The sequence below is a fragment of the Pyrgilauda ruficollis genome, unplaced genomic scaffold (genome assembly GCF_017590135.1).
Source record: "Pyrgilauda ruficollis isolate IOZ18807 unplaced genomic scaffold, ASM1759013v1 scaffold84, whole genome shotgun sequence".
NCBI classification, from domain to species: Eukaryota; Metazoa; Chordata; class Aves; order Passeriformes; family Passeridae; genus Pyrgilauda; species Pyrgilauda ruficollis.
In genome coordinates this window covers 941,772-967,905 of record NW_024530377.1, presented here as the reverse complement: position 1 = coordinate 967,905, position 26,134 = coordinate 941,772, and the positions used below count along the sequence as shown (strand labels likewise).

The 26,134-nt window shown below is 43.5% G+C and overlaps 1 protein-coding gene across 7 annotated transcripts in view; it reads left to right on the top strand.

Moving 5' to 3' along the window:
* Positions 1–26,134, top strand: part of ERG (ETS transcription factor ERG) — a 96,707-nt gene that overhangs the window by 54,714 nt on the left and 15,859 nt on the right. For 6 of the 7 annotated variants that reach the window (XM_041487750.1, XM_041487748.1, XM_041487747.1 and 3 more), the window contains exons 2-3: positions 10,908–11,125; positions 23,628–23,779. In XM_041487750.1, coding sequence (XP_041343684.1) covers positions 10,908–11,125; positions 23,628–23,779 — 370 coding nt within the window. Of the gene's footprint in view, positions 1–3,497; positions 3,515–10,907; positions 11,126–23,627; positions 23,780–26,134 lie in introns of those variants that run through there. The other variant, XM_041487745.1, reaches the window with a different exon arrangement.

Genomic DNA, 26,134 nt, shown 5'->3' with positions numbered 1-26,134 from the left:
ACTACATATGTATATATCCAGTGTATACATGGGAGCTCCAGAATAAAAGGTGTCTGAGGAAAAGGAAGGGAGAAAAATATAAACAAAGTATTTCCTGCTCCAATGCTGTGCAAAAATGGAGAGCACTGTTAACAGAGTAAATTTTTAAAAAGCAATATAAGTCTTGGTTTAATTCCAGTTGTCTAATGTGGAGAAGTCAGTAAAATGTATAGAATTATAGAATCATGGAATGGTTTGGGTTACAAGGGACCTTAAAAATCATATTTTTCCCACTCTCTGCCATGGCAGGGACACCTTCCAGTGTCCCAGGCTGCTCCAGCCCCAGTGTCCAACCTGGCCTTGGGCACTGCCAGGGATCCAGGGGCAGCCACAGCTGCTCTGGGAAATGGGACCAAGGCCTCCCCACTCTCCCAGGGAAGAATTACATCAAGACAAAATACACTTGGAAATTAATAAAAACATCCATACAAATAAAGGTGGCTTGAGCAGCATTTGCAGAAGCTTTCAAGCAAGGAGATTCATAAGAGTTGAATGTGGTCAGTGGTGTCTAAATAGCAAAGTGAAAGTTTTAAATACATGTGAAGGTGAACACAGGTTTAGTTGAGGATTGGACTCAATGATCGTTAAGGTCTCTTCCAACCCAGTCATTCTGTGAATTCTGTGAACCCTCTGAGATTCTCCAGCTGGCGGGACTTGCTCACCCACCCGGCAGACACCCTTTTGTTTTCCTGTGACTTCCTTGGGGTAGGGGGTATTTGAAGCTGAGACTGCCCTGTCAGTGCAGGTTTTCCAGCAGGAAGATGAGTGACCCCCTCATGACACAGCCACGCTCACCCTGGCGTGTGCACGTGCACAAACACCACGCACAGACCCTGCAGGGAAGTGATGGGTCACCGAGGAGCTCCGCTCGTGGCCTCCATCCAAGTGCTATTTCCCTCGTGCTCTCAGGCATTCCTAAAAAAACGAAGCTTCACTGGAAAAGAAACTCGTTTGGATGCATTTTTTTTTTCTGGTTTCCTCAGTGCAGTGGCTGTAAAGATCTCTTAATTCCTTCCCATACATTTTTAATCACTTTGCTATGAGCTTGTCCTTGGTACATTCTATGCTTTAGGGAAATGTATTTTAACGCCTGAGTTATTTTTACTTCAAAATTTCCTTAGATATTGAGGGTGGGATCCTCTAAAAATGTTCAAGTGTACATACACCTAGGAGTGTGTGTATATAAATATATATATTTTTATATATATGTGTGTGTGTGTGTGTGTTATATACATTACATATGTATATATGTGTATATATGTATATATAACATATACATAGTTATATATATATGTGTGTACACATATATGGATGTATATATATATAAATATATATATATATAACATATGTAAAATAGGAGTGTGTAATTATATATAAAATATATCTATAGTGGGTCAACCCACCACAGTGCACAAATATTAAATGTAGCAGAACAAATTATAAATGTAGTGTATAATCTCATAGTTTTCCTTAGATAGTAGAGAAAAGAGTTTCAAACATTACCATAACACTGGACAGGTCTTTTGAATAAGGCTAAAAAATTGTGTTAACAATTTTCTCAGTAAAGTTTCCAAATTTTATTGAGGGTAGTTACTGTGTACAAGGAAAAGCTTTAAATCTGGACAGAGAATAGCTCTGAGTAACACACAGTAATTTTTGAAGAAGACCCAGCTGAACTGCTGGGGCTGGCCAAGATGCAAAGGATTTTAAGAGGAATAAAACATGGATCAGATTGATGGTCTAGGATGGGATCAGTGCCTTGTTTTGGGCACTGGTTGGTCCCAAGACTCTCTCCCAAAGTTCTTTCCCAATATCATTCTGATCTGTTAGCTCCTAGCAGGTGTGTGCAGCCTCAGTTCCCTTCCTGTCGGGCTCTGGGCCACTTTACAAACCTGCAATCAGCTTTGCAAAACAAATTTGTGCTGGAAAGGTTGCTGAAAAAACGCTCAAGATGTTTGTGTTTTTTAACAAAATAGAATATTGGCTGCTCCTTCAGATTGATATAATCTTGTATCTGAAAAGCAAAGTAGGCAGCAACAGGCTTGCCCTGGGCTGTGATAGAAATTAAAGGGTTCTACATCAGTTTCCCCAGTTTTCTAGGCATTTTGCAGGCCTAGAAATTAATAGCCAAACGTGAAGGAGCAAAAAACTTTCAGCTTTCAAAGTTTATAATTGACAATACTCTCAAGATGAAAAGGAAGAAAAGTCTATTGTATTGACTGAAAAAAAAGTCATTCAAACTTCACTGCTCAAGCTCTTTCCATGGATGGAAGTGCTAAAATAAGCATACAAAGCTCCAGTTTCTTTAAAAATGCAATATATTGTATGCAATATACAATCTGCAGGATATATTTGTATTGTTTCCAGCCCTGGTGATTTAAGGTTGACATAATCATTCAGGAATACGTATTCTGATCATTGTGCTGCTGCAACCCTGCACCCTCTTCGTTCAGCTCATGGTGCAGCTGATAAAACCTGGTGTTGCCTCAGTGTTTTAAATGATTTTCCAGCACTTTGCTCATGCAGGATGAGATTTTTGAGGTCCACTTTCACTCAGGAGCCTGCTGCATTTCTGTGATCATTGTGAATGGGCAGAGCTGCTTCCAAGCAGCTTGAAGCCCACTCAGGTGTTGAGATGGGCTGAAATAGGTGCAGGGTGGAAATTTTCATCTCTGTGGCATCTAAAAAGAGTTTCCTGCTTTCATATATTAAATCTTGGCTTGGTGTTAAACTATTTATTTGCACTTTGCTGACAGATAAATCTGCAGGTGAAATAATTGCTTGTGAAATTGCACCTCTTTAAATCAGGCTCTCGTGCCTGCTCTGAAAGGGCTCTACTCAGTGTGATAATTTTAATGTGTGAAATGCAGCATGCAGCTTGGCTTGAGGGAGATATGTTTTCTAAGACTGATTTTTAGTAATTCTGATCAAAGTTTCACCATCTGCAACAACAAAATGGTGATTTTTTATTTTCTGAAGCCCTTGCAGAGGTGGAGTTGAATGGCTCATGCTGCAAATACTACCTTATGGCTTGCTGACATTTCAGGAATGACAGTTTATTAGAAATTGTGATAAGGCACCAGGGTCTGCATTTGAATTTATAGTATTTCAGAATTTGTTCATTAAGACACAAAATATTAAGCCTTTGGGCTTAGCCACGAGGCCTCTGCTCATGTTAGCGGTGAAGTCAGAGTTACGCAAAGAGCGCTGCAGGATCAGGCCTCAAACATCTGCTGCCGCTTCCCAGAAATTAATCTAGCCTGCAATTCCATAACATCAGTTTGATGGATGCTTGATTACTCCTATTTTCAAGTGGGCCTCCAAACATCCTTGTATTTTTCTCAGCAAGAGGTGAGGAGAGCTGATAAGTGGCAGCACCGGGCCTGTGTTTGGATTAACGCGGAGTCTCCAAGTGCTCCCTGAAAGGAGCTGGAGGATGTTGGCTGAGCTGGCAATCAGATTCTCATGGGTGGAGGTGAGGACAACATCTGTCTTTCCTATCTTGTACTTGCCAAGGCTTTTTGTTGTTCCTGAACTCTCCTCATGAATATAATATGTGGGTTTTTGTCTGATCTAATGAATCCAAGACTCGGAGATTTAGAAGGAAAACATATTCCAGATGTGTGTTGCAATTCCTGACTCAGGTGACTGCATTTTAAGCAGTAACCTTTTCCACTATGTTCCCCACACCATATTGAATATCCTCCTTCTGCAAACGGTCAGGAGAGGCTTGTACAAGCATCATGATTAATAAGCTACAGCAAGGCTCAAACATCAATCATTTGCCTTTTGTTTCACCCGATTGCTGCTGGATGCAATGAATCCAAGGCTCAAAGGCTTGGCTTTGGAGCAGGGCTGCAAATTTTGGCTCTCTAAGCAGTTCAACCCCAGCTTGTTTCCTCGTGCAGTGGTGCCTGTTGCAGACGTGAGCGGAGTCTCAGACTGGAAGAGTTCCCGCTGCTCGGGGAGGTTCTGGTGTCCAGCCTCCTCTGCTCCAGCCTGGAAGTGACATTCCTGGCCTGTCTGAAATTAGGTTTTCACTCCAGATGAGCAGCTTCCTAGAGCATCAGAAGATGCGGTCTGAGGGAGGATAGGGTAGAAGAGCAGCAAGCAAGAAGAGTGACTTGCTCAAATCTTGTGCCCATGTACTCTCCTTCACACTCTGAGCTGTCCTTTCTTTAAGTAACAGCTGTAATTCAATTTATAAACCTTCAACAACCAATGTTACCAGGTATACAAGGGATACCAAGGACACTGAAGCATGGAAACACTTAAGGAGCTAATTGCACAGCCTTGATGAGAACAATCTTCCCTCAGAAAACGCAGGTCCTCTCCAAATGTGACTGTTTATTAGAAAGTTTTAACATCTGCAAAACACACGCTGGTGTGTTACAATTAATCCTCATAATAAACAGTTTGGTGAAAGTTTTCGTATAACAGCTTTTGGTCTAATTTAGAATGAAAATAAGTTGCAGTATGTCAGAATTCTTTTTAGAACAGAGAGGTTTTTTCTGCCCAACTGCAGACATCTGAGAAGTGATAAGAAACAGCCCGTGTCTGAATGGATTGTGGCTGTGGGGAGGTCAAAGCTTGTGCTTACCTAGGTTTTGTCATGAAATCAGATTAGAAGAGCAAAATGTGTTTACATTGATGAGGAGACGTATTATAAAACTGGTGTCAAAAAATAGACTGTATAAATGCAATGCATATGGCAAAGTTAATTAAAAGTTCTTTATTGCAATGTTGTTGTAAGCCAAGGATAACACGTCCTTTTGGGAGTTTGGGAATGCTGTCTGAAGAAGCAAAAAAATGCATTTTATTTCTCTAGCATCTCAATGTACAGTGAGGGGTTTTGCTGTGTTTATGTGCCCTCATTCATCTTCCTCCTTTGGTGCAGTTCTTGCCCAACCCCATCCAACCTGGCCTTGGACACTTCCAGGGATGGGGAATCCACAATTTATCTGGGCAGCCTGTCCCAGGGCCTCAGCACCCTCACAGCCAAGGATTTCTCCCTAAAATATAATATGCACCTGCCCTCCTTCCATTTAAAACCATTGCTCATGAAAAAAAATCGAACAATTCACAGTTTAAAACCATTGTCCATTCTAATCCCTGAGTTACAGTGGCCTCCAAAGTACTTTAAAATCCTGGTGTTCTGTTTATTCCCCAATATCCCTCATCCCAAGCAAAAAAATTCTATTTATTCCTCAATATCCCTCATCCCAAGCAAATTCTGCTGCACAACCACACACCTTATTGTCTTGTGTAGCCATTTCTTAAGTTTGACCAAACTTTAGAGAACAAAAATGTCTTTGTCCTTAGTTCCTGACATTGCATTTAAAGGAGGGGGCAGCTTGCATGTGCTTCTCATGATGGGAACTACTTCAATCACATTTCCTGTAACTTCATGTTTCTAGGCCAAGTAATCTTGCATTTGATTAAGTAAACACCTTTGTCCTAATGACTTTATGCCTACTTTAAAGGCGTTGCTGTACCTATTGTTCTACAGATTTGTCAGTCTGTTATTCTTTTTCTTTTTTTAAACTTATCAGTGAAGTGTAAGTCAAAACCAAATAGAGAAATCGTTTTGTTCTTTTATCATTAGTACAGAAAGTCCAAAGGAGAAGCCATGTTTGGCATAGTACAAGCAATTAAAATATGAAAAGAATATAATGAAGGAACACGGGTTTGTTTGGGTTTTGGGGTTTTTTTTTTTTTTTTTTTGTTTTTTTTTTTTTTTGTTTTTTTTTTTTTTTTTTTTTTTTTTTTTTTTTTTTTTGCTGTGATGTCATGAGAGGAAATATGTAGAGAAAGGAAAATGAAATAAAGAAAATTCATGTTCAATATTGACCTCAAACACCAACAGCTCTGCTTCACAGACTTGCATGAAAGACCCTTCCCACCTTCTCCTTTAAGCTCCATGTGTTATTTTCTTCATATCCCTTTACTCCAGACATTAATTACTAGAAATTAAAGGCTTCATTTCTGAAATGTCATGAGAATATGTTGCATCATGTGAAATTCAGGAAGATGACCCATTCACTGCTAAAATTATTGTCAAAAAGTTACAAACCTTTGCAAAACTGAAAGAAGCCTGTAATGCATCTATTTTGTAATAATTATTAATGTTTACATTTCTTAATCCCACTTATGGCTTGATGTTGCCAAACTGCTACAGAGACAGCATTAATATGGATGAGAAAAAGAGATTAACATGTAAATGAGTAATGAAAAGCATTTACTAGGAATAGAACTGGCATCCATATGTAATAAAACCTTGCCAAACATTGTCAGTACTAATAGCTTTGTTTACATTTCTACGTGGCCAGACCACGCCGCTATTTTTTCATGATGGTGAGTTCTGACAATTTTTTTATTAGATTTGGTCCAGGAGCTTGCATTTGCAATTATAACACAAAACAGATTTTGAAGTCCCTGTATTTAGGAAAGAAAGAACCCACACTGCTTTCTGTCAGCTGTTCCAGGACAGCAGCTTGCTGTTGGAGCCTTCCTTTCAGAGCTCACAGCTTGGGGACACCAGGTTATGCCCATCATCAGAAATTCCTGAAAACTGAGAAATGCTTCCTATTGTTGGCTGCTGTTTCCATGCTTTTCCCCAGGATGAGACTCAGGGGTGGTTCTGCCAGGTTGGCTTCTGGTTTTTCAGCATCCCTGGGTCTTGCAGGGCCAGTGGATTATTCAGAAAAGCCTGGGCCACAAATCCGCACCTTTTAAGTGGCCTAAGTTGATCCCAGGGCTGGAGCCCCTCTGGAGCCAGGCTGGGAGAGCTGGGAGTGTTCACGTCGAGAAGAAAAGGCTCCATAGAGAGCTCAGAGCCCCTTCCAGGGCCTAAAGGGACTCCAGGAAACCTGGAGAGGGACTGGGGACAAGGCATGGAGGGACAGGACCCAGGGAATGGCTCCCACTGCCAGAGGGCAGGGCAGGATGGGATCTTGGCAATGAGGAATTGTTCCCTGGCAGGGTGGGCAGGGACTGGGATGGAATTCCCAGAGCAGCTGTGGCTGCCCCTGGATCCCTGGCAGTGCCCAAGGCCAGGTTGGACACTGGGGCTGGAGCAGCCTGGCACAGTGGAAGGTGTCCCTGCCATGGCAGGGGGGTGGAATGAAGTGATCCCTTCCTACCCAAACCATTATTTGATTCTCTGATTTAAGATCATTGAGACAAAGAGCAGGCTGAGGCTGATTCCAGCATGGGCCACGTTCTTTAGCTGTGCTGACTCCTCAACATCTTGCAAAAGCTTCGATGGCCAGGGCAGCTTTTGTCACCCAGGGAGGGGAGATCCATGTCCTGCTGTCCTTCCAGACAGGCCACCAAGACCAGGGAGGGTGAATGCCAGAGGATGTTGTGGAGCACACATTAATGAACCTCCACACAGAGCCTGACCCACAGCACACAAAGCTGGCAGGAGCTCAGTGATTCCTGCAGAGCCTTCCCAGACCTGTCAGCCAGCACTAACTGATAACCAGCAGGATGGAGTGCAGATGAGTGCTGTTAAACCACAGCTAAACTCAGGCTCAGCCTGCTTTCTCCATGAATTTTCCTCTGAAACATGAAGTTTAAGTCTGTCTCTTGGGCTCATTTATGTTTGTCTTGTTTTGTATTCGTAGTTGTGGATATTCACACAGCCCTAGGTAATTTGGTTTGTATTTCCAGCATTTACAGTACTCATCAGGAAGTTTAAATGTTTGCACTCTTCCTCTTCATGCAACATAATGGACACCCATAGTACAAGTAGTGTTTGTTGTCATTAGTAATGCAAATAAATAGAAAACCCTTTTTTTCTTGTTGTTATTTACATTTATACTTACTCTAAATATCCACAAATTAACTTACATTAGGTGGAGTAATTTTTAATAGGAACTAGAAAAATTTGCTTTGTGTCACTTTTGTGGAGGAGGATGAGAAATAAATCCATTGTTTAGTGCTCGATGCCTGTTTTGAAAAGGTCCATTAGTAAATTGTTTACAGAGTTAAATAATGTTTTATTTGCAGTCTGCATCAGTTTTCTGCTGTATAATTCATACTTTGGTAGTGTATTTACTGGAGCTAACTCTTTCAAAATTAACATTTTGTTTTGTGTTTTTCATCTCATGGATTGGGGCAGAAAAGAGGGAACTGTGCATTCAGTAGTGTCAGGCATGGGATGCACTGTGATCATCTGGCCAGGCTGTGTTTGTGCACACATATATATTTAATTTTGGGGAGTTATTTCATGAAAAAATCTCATGGACTGCTGAGAAAGAACTCTTTATTTTCCTTCCAGTGTAACATCTTCTTCCTTTAGTTCTTGTTACGTCATCCCTGCTACTTTATTATCCAAGCACATCAGATTCCCTGCTGTCTCTCAGTGGAGCCAGGGAAGAATCCTTGGGGAGCAAGGGACCAGTGGCCATCTCCCCTCACACCTCCTTGGTATGCAGGTTTTCTCAGAAAAGGCTCTTTAGAAAAGCTTCAGGCCACCAACAGCAAAGGTTTTCTGGCATGAGAGGCATGACAAAAAGGGGAGGTGTTGTTCTGGCATCTTTTTTGTCTCACAAAACCAAAAAGGCAGAGGTAGCTGGTTGCAGGTTGGTGGGAAGAAGGAAGGTAACTGAGAAGTCACTGGTGGCAGCCTTTGCACCCAGGTGACATCTGAAAATCACTGGTGGTGATCTTTGCACCCAGGTGACATCTGAAAATCAGCAGTAAAAAGGGGCAGATCACTGCCTGAACTCTTTGTTATTGTTAATAATTCAGTCATGAGTCTCAGGACGCTTGAAGGGCCTGAGATCCCACTCCCCAAGCCCTGGGATTGAGTGGTGATCTCAGTTTTTACAGGCAGTAAGAAGCTGGAAGTGATGTCCTCACCTTTGCAACTGCAGAGCAAACTATGAATATCAGCAGAGTGCCCCCCGAGGGCTCACAAACCAGGTGGACAAAAAGGAGGAATGTAGAATCACAGAATAGAATCCCACAAGGATGAAATCCAGCTCTTCCCCCTGCACAGAACATCTACAAGGCTCACACCATGGGTCTTCAAATGAGCAAACACTGATTTTTAGGGTCGTATGTGACTGCTGGAGCTCAGCAGAGCCCGCTTCCAGCAGCCAGGGAGGGTGGGAGCCTGCAGACAACCACCCACCCTCCCAAAGCTGGGGAACTCCCATTCCTTTTCTCCTTCCCTTCTCCTCTGCCGACAGGACCATGCATTTCTGGCCGTCAGCAGCAGATCTGGCAGGAGCACAGCCCACCCATGCTGAGCTCCCTGCCCCGAGTCTGGCTCAGGATTCCCCCACTCCCTGATCCTTGGCCCCCACACTCACAGCCATGGCCAGCTGGCCCAGCCTCCCCCTCAGCTTCCATCAGCCCCTGGGATCACACGGAGCCTCCTGGCCGCCCCAGGGCTGGGGATTGTCCCCACAGTGGCAGGGAGGAGGTGCTGGGCTGCACTCCTGCTCCATTCCGTGCCACAGGGCCAGCTTGGCAGGATGGAGTCACACAGTGGGCTGCTGTCCTTTCACAGAGCCACTGAGGCTGGAAAAGCCCTCCCAGCCCATCGAGCCCAAGATGTGCCCAGTGCCCACCTTGTCACTGAGTGCCACACCCAGGTGCTCCTTGGACACCTCCAGAGATGGGGACTCCATCACCTCCCTGGGCAGCCCCTTCCAGTGCTTGAATTTGCACCCTTATGCACATTGTCCACCCAAAGTGACCCCTGGAGAAGGTGGATTTCCTCAGTATTCTGGTTTTGGAGGGTGCCCTGAGCCTGTGCACTGCTGGAGGAAGGCAGGAGTGTGGCAGCCTAGACCTGCTCTCATGGCTGGGGAGCCTCATCTCAGGTGGGATGTGTCCCTTCAGGAGTTTCAGCCCTTCCCACACTTCCTGATGGATGTGGTGGCTACAGGCACTGCCTCACTCGCAAGACTCAACTCCAGAAAGCTCAGGGAAGGAATTTGCACCAGCAGGAATGCTTGGCAGTGAGGATAGAGGGTCACTGTCCCTCCCTGTGGTGTCTGTCTGGCCTCCAGCCAGACATGATGGCACTGAGAGACCTGATGGGCCCTGCTGCCCTCAACCATAACCCCAGTGCTGCCATGAAGAGGGTGGGAAGCCCTTCCCACAGCTCCAGAGTGGGGTTTCCACCAGGAAGAGTTGCCATGAGAGGGAGGGAAGTGGCTGGTGGGCATGATGTCCCTGGACTAGAGGTTGTGCCCAGATTTCTTGGCTCCTGGTCCAGAAGGGACTTGGCTGGGTGCCTGGGGAAGGAAAGGAGGATCACAGCGGGTCAGCAGGGGCTGGCTTTCGGTCTCTTCTCTCAATTTTTGCTGCATTCAGCAGATCTCATCCTCTGCATCTCTACTGAGACCCCACAGACCTGGGCTGTGCTGCCCACCCTGCCCTCTCCTCTATTCCTAATGTTTGGTAGTTCGTGTTTCTGCTCAGCTGCTCTGGGAGGGTCTCCCAGGGAGACGTTCCTCTGTCCTCCTGTCATTTGCTGGCAACATCTGTCCCTCACCTTCAGTGGCAACAGTGATGTGCCTAAAAACTAATAGAACAGAACAGAATCATTAGGCTGGAAGAGACCTTTAAGATCATTGAGTCCAGCCCAGCCCCAACAGCTCAACTAAACCCTGGCCCCCAGTGCCACATCCAGGCTTTGTTAAACACACCCAGGGGTGGTGACTCCACCACCTGCCACTTTACCACTCTTTCTATAAAAAACTTTTTCCTGACATCCAGCCTAATTTTTCCTTGATGCATGAGGCTGTTCACCTCCCTGTGAGATGGACAAGCCCTTTTTTTTCCCTGGGGAGCTCTGTGATGTGTGCCCTGAGCCGTGGCTGCCCTGACATTTCTCTGGTTTGCAGGAAGCGTTATCGGTGGTGAGCGAAGACCAGTCCCTGTTCGAGTGTGCCTACGGATCACCCCACCTCGCCAAGACAGAGATGACGGCCTCCTCCTCCAGTGAATATGGGCAGACCTCCAAGATGAGCCCCCGTGTCCCCCAGCAGGACTGGTTGTCACAGCCCCCGGCCAGAGTCACCATCAAGATGGAGTGTAACCCCAACCAGGTTAACGGGTCAAGGTAATGAGGCTGGGGGTGGATCAAGAACAGGGATTTTTGTGATGGGTGTGGCTCAGTTGTCTAAATCTGTGTATCTAGCTCCATTTTAGGTGTCTCAGGATATCCCATCTGGGCACTGCTGCCATCCCTGGAGGCTCTGGGTTGCCCTACCTTGACCTGCCAGCTGTGTTCAGGTGTTAGCGAGGGTCTAAAATGGTGCTACAGGCACAGACTTCTCGTGAGCTTCTGCAATAGCTTTCCTCTGACTGCAGATAATTTTTGGATGTGAATTTGCTTTGCACACCAGGTGGAAGAGCACATATTAAAGTTAATAAAACGGGGATTTGCTGTAGCCTGGAGCACCACCATTGATCCATCAAAGGGCGTGGTGTGTGTGACCTAACACTCCATGGAAGTTGACAAATCCAGCAATTTGGGCAGTTGTCTTTGCTCCAAAGATAACCAAACAAGGAAACACTGGAAGTAAAATCTTGTCATGGCAGAGGGATTGAGCTATTGATCTTTCCTTTTGTAATTACTGTAAACATAATGCCAAAAAGTGGAGCTGGATTTAAGAACTCATGCTGAAAAAACAACATAAATATGGAGGCAGGCAGGGGAGTAGAAAGGAACAGAAAAATAAATAACTCAACAGGCAGTAGCCACAGAGTGTCTGTGTATTGACTGTTGTCTCAGGACATTTTTTGGGGAATGTCACTGTAAAGCAGACTTGTATCAATTAGGCTGCAAAGATATTGCAGTGGATTTTTGGATATTGACTGGTGGCTTTTCCAAGCTTATGAGCACCCTGTGGGACATCTGAAAAAACACAATGAAGTTTTTTTTTTTTTTAAGGAAGCTATCCAAACAAGTGCTTTCCTGTTTAAAATGCCTGACTGTCAAAACAATTTTCTTTGGTGTTGCTGAAGGGCAAAGGTCCAGAAGAGTCAGTTGCTGACAATTGTTGGTGATGTACCAGTGGAGCCTGTGCTTCACATCTCCCTGTCACAACCACCTGTGTTTTAATCTAGGGTCAGTTGTTCAGGAAAACCTCAGCCCTGGGCTCTGTGGTTGCTGTTCACACTTGCTGGGCTGATGTGATGAGCACCACAAGCAGGGCAAAGTGGTCTGCCAGCTTATCACACTCCCTCTGTTCTGTGGTGAGGATGGAAATTGTGCTGAAGTCAAATCAGGATTTCCAGTGAGCAGTCAAAGATTTGAGATATGTAGAAGTAAATGGTGAGCTGAAGTTACCAAGAATTAGAGGAAGTTTTCTTGTAAGGCTGCTTATTCAGAAGTTCAGGTGTCTTTAATCTATTCCAGTGTGCTAAGCAAATGCACAGATATAATCATAAATGGTGTATTGATTCAAAATCAGTCTTACCTACTTCCTAAAATTGCCTCTGAAACTATTTGTGCTGGCATTTCTGTAAGAGAACTGATCACAATTTCCCTCAGTAAATTCCTTACAGTGCACTAGAGAAGATAATCAGAGTTAGTTATTGCTGAGAGGTTTAGGTTGGATTTTAGGGAAAGGTTCACCCCTGAGGGTGCTGGCACTGCCCAGGCTCCCCAGGGAATGGACACGGCCCCGAGGCTGCCAGAGCTCCAGGAGCCTTTGGCCAGCGCTGCCAGGGATGCCCAGGATGGGATTTTGGGAGCTCTGAGCAGGGCCAGGAGTGGGACTGGGTGATCCCTGTGGATCCCTTCCAACTCAAGATATTCCATGATTCTATATTTTCTCCTAGTTTTTGCTATTTTCTATTAGTATGTGCACGCACTGAAGCACTCCGGGTGATGCTGTGGCTCCCTGCACAGTCAATACCAGGAGGTGGCTGCACTTTCAGGTGCCAAAATTCCCTTTTCTGGATAGAGGTGCCTGCATTTCCTTCAGAGCTGTCTGCACTATCCCCATGAAATGCTTGTGCTTGTGGGGAGGGACCCTTCATCAGGAACTGGAGTGCCAGGACACAGGGAATGGCTCCCAGTGCCAGAGATCAGGGCTGGATGGGATCTTGGGAATGAGGAATTGTTCCCTGGCAGGGTGGGCAGGCCCTGGCACAGGGTGCCCAGAGCAGCTGTGGCTGCCCCTGGATCCCTGGCAGTGCCCAAGGCCAGGTTGGACACTGAGGCTGGAGGAGCCTGGCACAGTGGAAGGAGTTTGTTTATTAATCTTGAGGGTTTTTACAGCCTTCCCTGTTGAAAGATCAGTGCAAAGTTCCTAGATGGAGACAGCAAGGAAAATTTATACTTCAATACATTACCTAAGGCATGACTAGCTGAAAAAGGAGAAAAAAAAAAAAACACAAGAAAAAAAAAAAATTAGCAGAAGGACAAAAAAATATTGCACGCTCATACTATACACAAAAATAATTTAAAAAATTTAAAAACACTGTTTATTTCAGAGAAGTTTTATTGTATAGGGCTTCAATACATTACCTAAGGCATGACTAGCTGAAAAAGGAGAAACAACAACAACAACAACAACAAATCACAAGCTACAAAAAAAAATATTAGCAGAAGGGCAAAAAATATTGCATGCTCATACTATACACAAAAATAGTTTAAAAATTATTGTCATTAAAAAAATACTGTTTATTTCATCAGAGAAGTTTTATTTTATAGGGGCTCCTTACTCAGGCCTGAAAAAATAGATCTTAATACTACACTTTTTTAACAGAGAACTAATGCTGCCAATCAACAAAAATAAATATGTTGTGGCATTTCTAAATCTCACATACATGTATGTAATATGTCGTGTTATTACACTCTGGGAATTGAAATGGGGTATTCCTGCCAATTTTAGGGAAAACAAATTGTTTATCAGATTGTGTTACCCTGCCTTTCTTAATTACTTTGCATTTTCTTTTCTGCAGAAGCCTTCCCCAGTCTCTTCTTTTGCAATTCAGAAACTTGTTTCCTTAAATGACATTATTAAATGATAATATTTCCTCCCTTCTTAAAATGCTTTGTATGTTCAGTATTACCACAAGCAGTTCCTGGAGTGCTCGGAGCTGCATTTCATTTTTGAGTAAAACTGTACCTGCTCTGTTTAGACCCATTCTAAAATCTGGGTTTTCCCAGAGGAGAATAAAATACAACCCCACATTGCAGAGTTGTGCAAGTGCTGCCCTGAGGACCTCCAGGGTATCCTCTGTCCTCTCACTGGGCACCTGGATCTGAGTAATTCAGGATGCAAAGCAGGGAATGAGATCCCACAAAGTGGTGGCCAGGGAGAAGTTAACATACTGCAGTTTTTTGCTGTTCAGCTCTCCCTGTGTCAGAGCTTCCTGGCCATATATTCTGTGCTTTGGAGGAGGGTATAAAATTTTGGGAGCATATTGAACCCCTCAGACATCCCCTGTAAAGCACCCACTCAGAGAAGGAATGTGCCCCCTCTGCTAGGACTTTCCCCAGACATACTTTGGCTGTAATTGCCCTACATTAAATTCCAAAAGTTAACAGTCTCAGAGCTGGCATTCCTGTGAATACCAGAAAAATGCCATTAGAATGAAATTAAAGAGTTATTTTCAGTGTGCTGCACAGAGATTAGCTACCAATTTTTCTTTAACAATAACAGTATTTTTCAAGATAACCCCTGCAGCCCAGCACCACAAAATACAGTCTGGGGGCTTACCTTAAATTAAATAAAGCAAGAAAAGTTTAAATTAAAGCTGTCGTTTACCTGGCTGTTGTTGCATATATAATACGGGTTGTCACAGGTGGTATCAAATTGAGTTTCTCTAAGTACATTAATTCTGTTCCTTCCAGGAACATAAATCTATTGAGACCTTTTGTGCTACACTACAGTCAATTTTTCAGTCCTGTTTGTTGCTATTTATTGCTCCTGGGTCAGAAAAAAGATTCACCCTGTAGTATAAATCTGAAGGTTGCATATGCCACACTGGTACTTTGCTGTTTATTGTTCTTTATGTATTCCATCAAATTAGGCATGAGCAGTTCTACCACAATGAGTGCAATTCATGTCATGCATTTAGGGAGAAATTCACTCTGTGGAAATGCTCTCATGAGGCTCTGGGTATTGTTTAAACAACATTTATAAATCCATGGATTTCCCAGTGGTCTTGGAATACACTCACCCACCGGGCTTTGCTGTGCCCAGGGGTGGGACTACAAAAAGGTAGCTTGGAATAATGACATTTACTGTAGGTAATCCATCTTTTCAGGCAGGCTGAAGTGGAACACAGAGTCTTATTCAGGCCACAGATAAATTTCTCTTGCCATGAGCAGCGTGATGATTTCATTGAAGAAGTATTTTGAAAGCTAACTGCAGTGAAAGCACAGCAGAAGCTTTCCAACATCAGCTTGGCTGATAGAGAAGTTTTAAAGAAATGCCAGAAATAATTAGTTGTCCTTAGGATTTAATCATGTGCAAAATGTTGATTTAAGTGCTACCAGTTGTTGCTTGAAAACCATTTGAGAATGAAATTATCACTTAATACATCTTTTGTGTTGGCTCTTTTGGGAAACACCATTTTTCTTTGCATGTAACTGCCTGAATTTTCATCAAAGAGCCTCTGTACTCTCCAGGTTCAGAATGTCTGACACACTGGAGGACTTTTCAGAGTCCAGGGTGAACTTGAGTTTCTTTGCTGATGTTTTTTTTTTTTCTCTTTCCCTTGATGTAAAGTCTCCTAAGGAGTAGATTCTTTGTGCTATACAAGCCAGCAAATTGGAATGGGGAGCCCCTGAGGTACCTTGTACTGCCAAGATGTGTGACAGCTGCTGTGCCCAGGCACTGGGGAGGGAGAATTCATCCATGTGGAGCTCTGTATTCCAACAGATCCATCCCGCTCCCAGGATCCAGGCTGGCAGGCTTTAAGTTGTAGGAGGCCTCTCTGCATCATGGTGTGATACTGGTGGATCTAATTAGAGCGTTTAAGCAGCTCCACACAATCACTGAATCATTGAATTGTTGGGGTTGGAAGGCACCTCTGGAGATCATCCCTGTTGCCAAGGCATAGTCACCTTGAGCAGGGGACACAGGAACACATCCAGGTGGGTTTGGAATGTCCCCATAGAGGGAGACTCCTTGTTCTCCCTGGGCAGCAGTTCCAGTGCTCTGCCACCCACAAAGTAAAGAAATTCTTCCCCCCGTCGAGGTGGAACTTCTTGTGGTTCCATTTATGGCCATTGCTGCTCATCCTGTCACTGGAAATTCTGGTCCCATCCTCTTGACCCTCACCTGGTGAGTGTCAGCACTTGGAGGGACAGGGCTGATGTGCATCCACCCCCCTGACATCACTTGTTTGCCCAAGGAAAACAATCACTTGTTTTTCCAGCTCTGGAGCACAACGCCGTGGCAGGGGCGCGGTGCCACGTCCCTTCCACATCTGGTGGCACACCACTGGCATCCAGCCTGGCATTCCTGGGAAAGCTCAGCTCAGACTAAACAATAAGCCCGGCCCAAAGCCCCCAACAGGCTGTGGGATTCTGTCTCCAGTGCTGCCATGATGATTTTTGTCACCCTGTTTTTCCAAGTTCTTCTAAGCCTTCTGATGTTTACATTCTTGTAACAAACTTCCTCACAGACTTTATGTAAATAATTAATTGCTTCGCATTCTTCTCTAGAGGAAGAGAAATCTGATGGGCTGTTGGTTTGTCCAGTGTCATTGGAGAGGTGGCACTGTCATCCTCCAATCCACTGTCACTTTTGAAAATCTATAAATGTTGGAGTCAGAATTAAACTTTCCCTCTTTTTTACCTTGGGGATTCCAGTGTCCGCATCGTTCTATTTTGTGTCCTAGAGTGACAGATTTTTGTTACCTTTTAATTAATCTACCTTTTAAATATTCTTAATTCTCTTAACATACATACTCGTAATTCTTTAAACCTAACATCTTAACATAATCCTAATAATCTACTAAGACAAAAAACCAAGCATCCTAAAAACCTCACAATTAAAAACCAAAAAACCTTATGCTGTCTTAAAAGCCAAAGCCCCCTCTAAAACGTATCATATAAACTAAAATTCATATAAACTAAAAAATCATATAAACTATAAATCATATAAACTAAAGCTATCTAAAAAAATACTTTAAAATAGAAAAATGTCATGCTATTCATTTAAGCCTCTCATTAAAACATCTTTGTTAAATATCTAATTTACAAAATCTATACAATTGTATATGCAGTCTATGATATATATAAATTTCAGCATATTCCACCTTAACGAATTATTACACCATAAAAATCCTTGTTAAATACTAAAATAAAAACCCTTTATCCCTTAACTCTTAATACTAAAACTAAAGAAAAGGCATCACCAGCAGAGTGAGTCCCTACTGCATCTCAGGGCAGAGCTGGGAGATGTGTCCTAAGAGGATGATTCTCCTTATTGGAGCTGCCTGTGTGAAATATTATTAATCTGGGGTAAGAAGACATTGATTATCTCAGACTGATAATCCTTTTCCCCACTGACTGGGTGGTTGGTGGAGTGGCTGCCTACCAAGCTGGAAAAATGGCAAAGTCAGGATGTGTGACTGCTTCAAGAAGCTCCTCTTTGCTCTGAAAATCCACCAGCTTAACACGAGCACTTGCGTGTGTGTGTGGGCATGGTTTGGCTCTGTTCTTGAGGCAAACATGTTGCCAAGGGGAAAAACAAACTCAGCTCACTAATACTACAACTATTTTGGTTTTTTGGAAGCTTTTTGGGGGGTGCTGGGCTGGCAGGTGTTAAATAAGAAGCTTTCCAGTCCAGGATAATGGGCTCATTCATAATTATCACTGCTACATTTGGGACTGACCACTGAATTCCCAGCAACCAAAGGCTTTCAGCTGGGCAGTGAAATAGAAAAATAATCTTCAGATAATGACATAGGACCCCACAAGAGTTGTGATCACTGTCATTACTGAAGACTATTGCCATCCTTGATTTTTTGTTTCCTGTTTACTGTGTCCAGAGCACTTAGAGCTGGTGGTGAGTTTTCTCCTCTGCCCTGTCATTAGTGGGTGTTTCATTTTGATCAGGGCAGCATCAGTGGGGTTGTTCCGTATTTAAAGTTTAGGAATAGCTCTTTAAGACCAAACAGAAGGTAAGGAAAAGTGGCTAATCATGAGCTTTAGCATTTTGCACCCTCAGAGCCCCTTAGTGCTAATCATGAAAATCAGCAGACATTCCACAGACATGGGGGATTATGGTTTCCATACAAGATGTCACTTCTGTTTATGCCTGGCGTGCTCTATTTTCCTAACTTTCTATATGATCCCTGCCCACAAAAGAAGGCACGTGTGGTTTGGGAAGGGCCCCATCTCCTGGTATTTCATATTTCACAAAACCACAAATACAACAGCCTTAAAAGCTCTTGAAATGAAATACAATTTGAGAAATGTAATCCATTACCATCATAATAGAATTTCTATAAAAATAATAAAAGAAAAACAAGAGAAAATAGGTCCTGAAAGTTATAGGCCAGCTGGGAAGTCGTTGTGGCTTTGGCCTAGCTATCACCATGTCAAACCTCAGCCTTGTCCCAGGCAGCAATCTAATTGTAAATTATGTATATACAGAACATCATTTCTTAGCTTTGGCTTTTCGTGACCCCCTTCCCTGCTTTCCCTTTCTTCACTCCAACCTGACACGTAAGAAATATTGAAGTGTTTGCACTAATGGAGAAATGACAACGTGCAGTCAAACTTAAACCAGCTGTTTCCCCACACTGGGAGCACAAAGAGCCAGGCAGGGAATATTTATAGCTTGACTGGCCTCTAGTGAGCCAGACTCTGACTGCCTGCATTTGCCACCATGGCCTTGAGGCTGGAAGCAGCTGTGGGTTGCAGGATAGCTGGGGAAAGCTAAGGGGAAGAAAATAAGAAAGAAAATGAAAAGATTGAATTAGCCAGTTATTGTTTGGTTGGGGATGAGTGGTTGCTGTGTGTACAGCTCAGGAAAGAAGCACCTTCTGTTGTGTTTGCAGAAAGGCAACAGCTCTGTCACAGGAGAAAGGAGCCAGGGGTGGCTCCAGGTGACATCTCTGAGTGACCCTGGGCCAGTCCCACATAACCCTGAGCACCTACCGAGCCCAGGGCACCCCATACAGGGGTGTTTTCCCCAGGTTTGGGTGCTCTGTTTGCAGGGGGATGGCCCATTCCAGCCTCTCCATGGCCTGCTGGGGCGGCTGGACCAGGCAAAGCCCAGCATGGAGCAGAGCAGTGCCATGACTGAGTGGCCATGGGGGGACTGCACTTTTTTTTTTTTTTTTTTTTGGTCTTCTTAGGACTGCTTTTGCAGTCCTAAGCGAAGAGTAGCAGAGTGTCAACATGGTTTCAGCACCAGTTTAAGCAGCTTTAGCCAGTGGTGTGTTTCTGAGGGACTTCCCTGCCTTCCACAGACCTGGCAGTTTGTTCCCACCCTGGCCATCCCTTCTCCAGTTTTTACTACCCATTTATTTACTTCTCTGTGTACAGCTCCCAGCCCAGGTCACTGAGCAGTTGGGCAAGAGCCTGTGGGAGCAGATCTTTCAACCAGTGTGAGTTTTCTGGCATTTTCATGCCTCTGTTGTGCTGGAGTTCTCTGTGGGAAATTCTGCTCTCACAAGAAGTCTTGGAAGGGACAGGGGTGGCACTGAGTGATTTTGAAGGTCCCTTCCAACCCAACCCATTCTGGGATTCTGTGGTTCTCTTGACTGAGGTCTCCAGAACCACCCTGGAAGTGCTTTTCAGAGTCCCAGCACAGGCTCCTTCTCACCTGGGAGCCTCTGGCTGTCCCCATTGCCCTTCAAACTAATAAATTTTGGGAAAGTTTGAGTTTTTTTCTTGATGGGCCACTTTTCCAGTGACAAACTCCTTGGGGGAGGAAGCACTGACCAAGTTTACCACAACCTGAGTGGCTGCAGTGAATGAGGATGAGGCTGAGCAAGCTTTGCAATGCCCTCAGTATGAGCTGACCTGGTAGTATCCTCTGTAATCCAAGCTGTGCTTGCTAAATAAACTTAAGAAGACCTGTAGATATTTGGAGAATACATTTTTTTCTCATTTATTTCCCTCTGAAACTTAGAATTATTGAACAGAGGCATGTATATTAAGGGAACAACACATGTAGGGTTTTGCTGATTCCTAATCTGAGTTTCTCTGACACCTTGCATTTCAGCACAACACAGGTGTTTTATGTCACCTGGGGAAAATAGTAGCATAGTGAAAAGGAAAAAATGTGCTTCATGCACTTATTTATGAACTTACATCTGCTTTCATCAGAGTCAATGACTGGCAAAACTCCAGTCAGCTTCAGTAGGATGGGTGATAAATTTAGCTATCACATCAGCTTGATTTTAAGTAACCCTGCTTTAAGGTGAGGCTTTCAGGTCTAAGGAAAAAATACTTTCTCAGCAGACATTTATCATCTCAAGACTGGACAAAGTGTTCTTGGGTACCATGACTGTGTGTAGTCTTACCTCTTTTTATTTTTTAAATTGTTTTATTTTTTGTAAATTCCAGGTGTAACACAGTATATTTACAAAGGGCAAAAATAACAGGCAGCCGTGAAGAAAAACATCTCTGGTTTCATTTCAGACCTGGAGCTGGGGATGAATCACTGCAGAGCTGCACCCTTCATTCTGGGTACACTTTCCAAAAGCTGCTTTTCCACCCTGCTCCCCCGGTGGTACAGAAATAAAGCAGACTCACAGAAAGTCCTTAAAAAAACCCCTTTGTAGACAGTCACTCTCTTGTTGTTCTGGGCACTAGAAACACCATTTTCTAGCGTCTGCTTGCATTTTCAGTTTTGCTTTCTGTGCTGTAGAAGTTTGTTCCAGGCAGTTGAGTTAAGCCCTGGCTCAGCGGTTTAGGGCACACACTCAATTTGAAGTACCAGAGTAGTCCTGTTAAATCCCATGGAGTTGATTCCATGCCTGAAATTAAGTGTGGCCTTAGGAGATTTGATGGATGGGGGATTTGCTTGTCCACCCAGTGAGCTAAAGAGACAAAACTCTTGACCATCTGCTTCTGGATTTTAATGAAAAGTTATGACTTATTTATGATCTTCTTCCCCACCCCTGTGTGTTTATATTAGATCAGAAAGCCATCTCAGAAGCCCTGTCAGATTGCCAAAAGCTCTGTGCTACTGGATCTTCCACATCATTTACTGCTCAGTGTTTACAAGAGTGTTTTTAATGCACCACTGCTTGTAGAAGTGCTGTAGGCTGCTACTGATTGATTTTCACTTTGGAGTCCCTTTAGCCCAAGTTTCTTTCCCCAGGAAAAAAAAAAATAACTGTGCTAGTTAAAGTAAAGGATGTTGCTAGCTCTCTGTTTCCTAAAAATTCAGTGAATGGGCCAAATAGTTCTTTGTAACAGAATTGCTTTTGGGAATTGGGGTCCACGTCTGCACAGGTATGAGGGCAGGTGGTGGAGGATGTTTCCAAATGTCCATAATTTAAAGTGCAGGCTCACTCACACATTTATGTCATTTGTATTTGTGGAAGGGAAGCAGAAAAAGGCAACATTTCACTCACAAGGAATCATCACAAAAGCTCTCCTTCAGATTTTATGTCTGAAACAAAAAGCAGCTTTGTTTTGCTCTGCTCTGTTTCGACAGAAATGGGCTGCATCCCAGGGTTATATTTAGTGGTGTGTGGTAGGAGAGCAAAACTAAACCTGAGAAAATATTGCCCAAGTGCTCTGGCTGTGAGAGGAAGGGCTGAATTCACCACCACGCAGTGGCAGGTGCTGACTGTGTTTTCCCTCATGGTTGTTTTTCAGTCCTGGGGCTGACAGAGCACTTGCAGGGCTTTTACACAGGGCAGATTTCATAGGGGGTGTCTTTAGAGGCATCCTGGAAAAAGTGTGTGGAGCCAACATTTTCCAGGCAGCACTGAAGGCCCTCTTCCTTCTCCTAAAGATGGTGTTGCCAACCATTGAATGATCTCTGTGATATATTTTGTTTTTTAACTTTAAGTCAGCAGCAGTTGATTTTTTTTTTTCCTTAATAGCTACCTTGACCTAGAAGGGTAAAATTAGTAGAAACATTGCATAGAAAAAATAATGGTATACTTCATATTTTCTTTTAGTATTTAAGATGTACACTAATTTTTCAGCTTTCCAAGTGCTGGTTCTTTTTTTAAAACACTCATGTGAGAGTTGTAACTGGATTAGTTCCTGAACCATGATAGTGCTGAGCAGTCAACACAACTTAGTCACAGGGCTTTGAAGGGGCTCCAGGAGAGCTGGAGAGGGACTTTGGAAAGGGCCTGGAGGGAGTGGACAAGGGGAATGGCCTTAAACTGCCAGAGGGCAGGGCTGGATGGGATATTAGGAATTAGGAATTGTTCCCTGGCAGGGTGGGCAGGGACTGGGATGGAATTCCCAGAGCAGCTGTGGCTGCCCCTGGATCCCTGGCAGTGCCCAAGGCCAGGTTGGACACTGGGGCTGGAGCAGCCTGGCACAGTGGAAGGTGTCCCTGCCATGGCAGGGGTGGCACTGGATGAGCTTTAAATTCCCTTCCCAAACAACCCATTCTGAAATTCCATGATTCCATGAATCTATGACTTGCCTCTTGTTTAGTGAGACCACAGCACAATTCAGGAGTTAAATGGCAGACTAAAGGAAAGCTTGTTAGTAATGAGGTATTGCTGAAGAAACCAAACCCCAGCTAACACCCTTCTTCCCTTGCCAAACAAACTCTTTACATTTAAAGGTATTCCCCATGGCTGAGTTCTTTATTTTGATTTTTGTAACAATTTTTCTCCCTCTGATGAAACACGTTGTAGACATTAAATTAAGGGACAAATATGTCTGTGTCTGCCAGAAAGAAAACTGTGATGCAATTAAAATGCCATTAGGGAACCCCCTGTGGGATGTTAAACCTAAAGACTCTATTCAGAAAGCAAAGCCAAAATTAAAGAGGTGTCTGGTTGCAGATCCTCTGCAGATTTCCCTGTCTTGACTACAGTACCATGGAGACTGAGCTAGTCAGGAGCTGAAAGGTTTTTCCAGTCGTGCGTGTGGTATTTTGAATCATGGCTTTGGCAAATGTTCCCTTTTTTTGTGAGCCTGACGTAGAAATGTGAATACATTGCATGACATGAAGTGCAACTGAGTGTGGAACAACGATGGCAGTGGAGGTGGGCAGCTCTCCAAGCCCTGAGCTGCTTGGACAATGGCAACTAAGAATAGTTTTCCCCCCAGAAATATGCAATAAGTGCATTTCTGTGTTTCTCAGTTGTCTGTGAGGTGTTTGGAGAGGGAAATGCAGCTCCTTGCAGCCACCAGGCTGAACAAGCTCATGACCAAGCCTCCATTCCATGTCTGGAATTAAATTATTAGCATTTATAATTTCTGGAGAGAAATGAGAGCCTGATCCTTTGGTAGCAGAAATAAATATATGGTCCATTGAACCTGGTTGGTGTTTTTAGACAACTGAAGGAATCTGCAGAGTCCCTGGGTGGGGGGTACTGGTTTTTCCAGGTGCTCAAATCCCAGTTTTCCACTTCATTCCAGGTGATTCTCTTCTGGTGATATTAATAAGGACTGGAATAATGATGGAAGCACACCTTTCTTGTCTGCCTAGGAATTCTCCAGATGACTGCAGCGTGGCAAAAGGAGGGAAGATGGTGAGCAGCTCAGACAGTGTTGGGATGAACTATGGAAACTACATGGAGGAGAAGCACGTTCCACCCCCAAACATGACGACCAACGAACGAAGAGTCATTGTGCCAGCAGGTTAGACCCTCTACACCAAAACTGCAAGCTGAAAAAGCTGCATTTCCCTCAAGCCCACTAAGATTGTTTGAGAGGGTTTGGAGAAAAGTGGTGATCAGGAGGAAAAGAGCAGTAATTTGTAGGGGTTATTGAGAGAATGAGCTGAGGAGGATCAGTGAGGACACCTCCTCAATCTCTTCTTCCCATTTCAGCAGCAGAATGGGCTGATATGAGGCACTCAGATCTTATCTGACTCCTGTAGCTCCTTCTTGGAGGATTTCACCCTAAAATGAGCAAAAGGAAGAAGCACCTCCATTTCTTATCCCTTGGACAAGCTGGGTGCAGGGTATGTGGGAGAGAGAGAGAAAGGATCCCTGTAGCACAGGTTATCTTTGAAAATACCAAAAAGTAGCTTCTCTGGGATCAAACAGGGCATGAAGAGCCTTTATGTGGGTTATCCCCTGAGTCTGGGCAGCATAAAACATTTTAATAAGCAAACTGACAACTCCTCTGCAATGTAAGAGCACAATTGAGAAATTCTTGGTCAGCCTTGGCAGGCTTGGCTGTGGGATTCAACAGTTGATGGGACAAGAAGGCTGCTGCCTTCTGCAAAATATTCTGCAAAGGCCTTCTTGGCACTTCTGGCTGCCTTGTCCTCCAAACAGACCTGGAACATTTTGCAGAATAATCAGTGTGCCTGTTTCCAAGTCACAGCATCATGGCATCTGTGGGTGTTCCCAAACCACAGGATGTGCACAGGGTAAACTCAACACCTGCATTCAGGAGGGAATTTTTTGCTGGTGGTTCCTCTCCAGCAGAGAGGTGCTTGTGTGAAATATTTCTGCCTCTGCCATGTTGCTTAATGTTATTACAGTTTTTCAGTTGCTTAGACATGCAAGAGTACTGACTGTGGCCAGTTTTGCAAGCTGTGATTATTTCAGTTATTTGTCAAGAAAGGTGTGGACAAATCTGCTGCAGTGTCCTCTGCAGTGGTATTGTCAATTCTGTTCTGGAGACAGGAGAGTGATGCTCTGAATAAAAAATGTCCTGCCAACACTGAAACACAGAGCTTTTGAATGTTCTCCTAAAACATTTCTCTTCCTGGTGTTTGACACCTTTTAAAAAAAGACCATGTTTAGTAATTCTTAGCATGGTTAGCTCAGCAAGGGATTTTTTTATTTAGTGTGTTCCTGGAGGTGTGTTTGAGGTGGGTTTGAATGACTATCAAGGAGCAAAACGGTCACAGTCTTGCCATTTTGAGGTCACTTGAAGAAATTAATGGGCAAAAATCAGTTGTTTTTTATTTTTGCATAGGCAGTGTGCACGTCATGTAGTAAAGTTAGAAGTCGAATTTCCAGCTGTGGTAACTTTCTGTTTATCATAATTAAGGTATGTTTAAAAATTACAGACATAATGAAAATATTTTGGTAAATTTCTTGGTTTGGTTGTTTACTTCAGAGAAAACTGAAGGTCTCAGAGTTCTTTGCTGTAGATGTGGACAATCTCCACATATATATACATGGTAGTAAGATTTACTACCAGACTTGCATCCCTCTATATTCCTGCTTATTTCATATCAGATGGAGACGTTATTTTAAGTGTTTTTTGGTGGAATTCAGGAAGTCTCCACCTCTTTCAAACCAGCCTGAACAACAGTGAAAATAGAGGGAATGGCACTGAAGTTAAGCCATAGAAATCTATTTAGGCTGCCATTCATATCCCAGATTTTCATGGGATGAACAACAGCTAGTTGACCTCCACGTGCTCAATTCTCAGCCTTGAGAATATCACAAAATCACAGAGTCATTAAGATGATAAGGAATAAAGTCTTGAAGAATTTTTTCCTCTTGGCTTTAATCTTTTCTCTGCAAAAAATATAAATTCTTTGTAGTATGAGCTGAGGGACCTTTGTGTTGGTTCCTTACCCAAGAACAAGGAAAAACAGAATGGGAGAGAAATAGAAAATGAGGTGTTTAGAGGGAAAATTTTAAAAAAAACCTAAATTAAAATTAAGGATTCATTAAAAAACATTTTGCTAAAAATCTCAACTGTTTGGGGCTCTTTTTCCCCAGATGGTTTTGCCAATACTTCAGGTGTTGAGTACAAACCACACAGGAGTAGCAATGTACAACACAGCAGTCTGGGAAAAAAAAATGCAGAATATTTTAATATTCTAATACTATTAACTAGAGACCCACTCTGGTCTGTGAAATAGCTGCCCAAATCTGTGAATGCTTATTTAGCCTGTACCCAAGGAAGATTCCTCTAGACAGGAGTGGAGATTTCACTTGAATAAAGATAAGGATTGAACAGAGAGTTTTGAAACTTGTTGAGCTCTAGCATGCAGTGCTGTCAGTGGGCCAGAAGCTCTGTTAG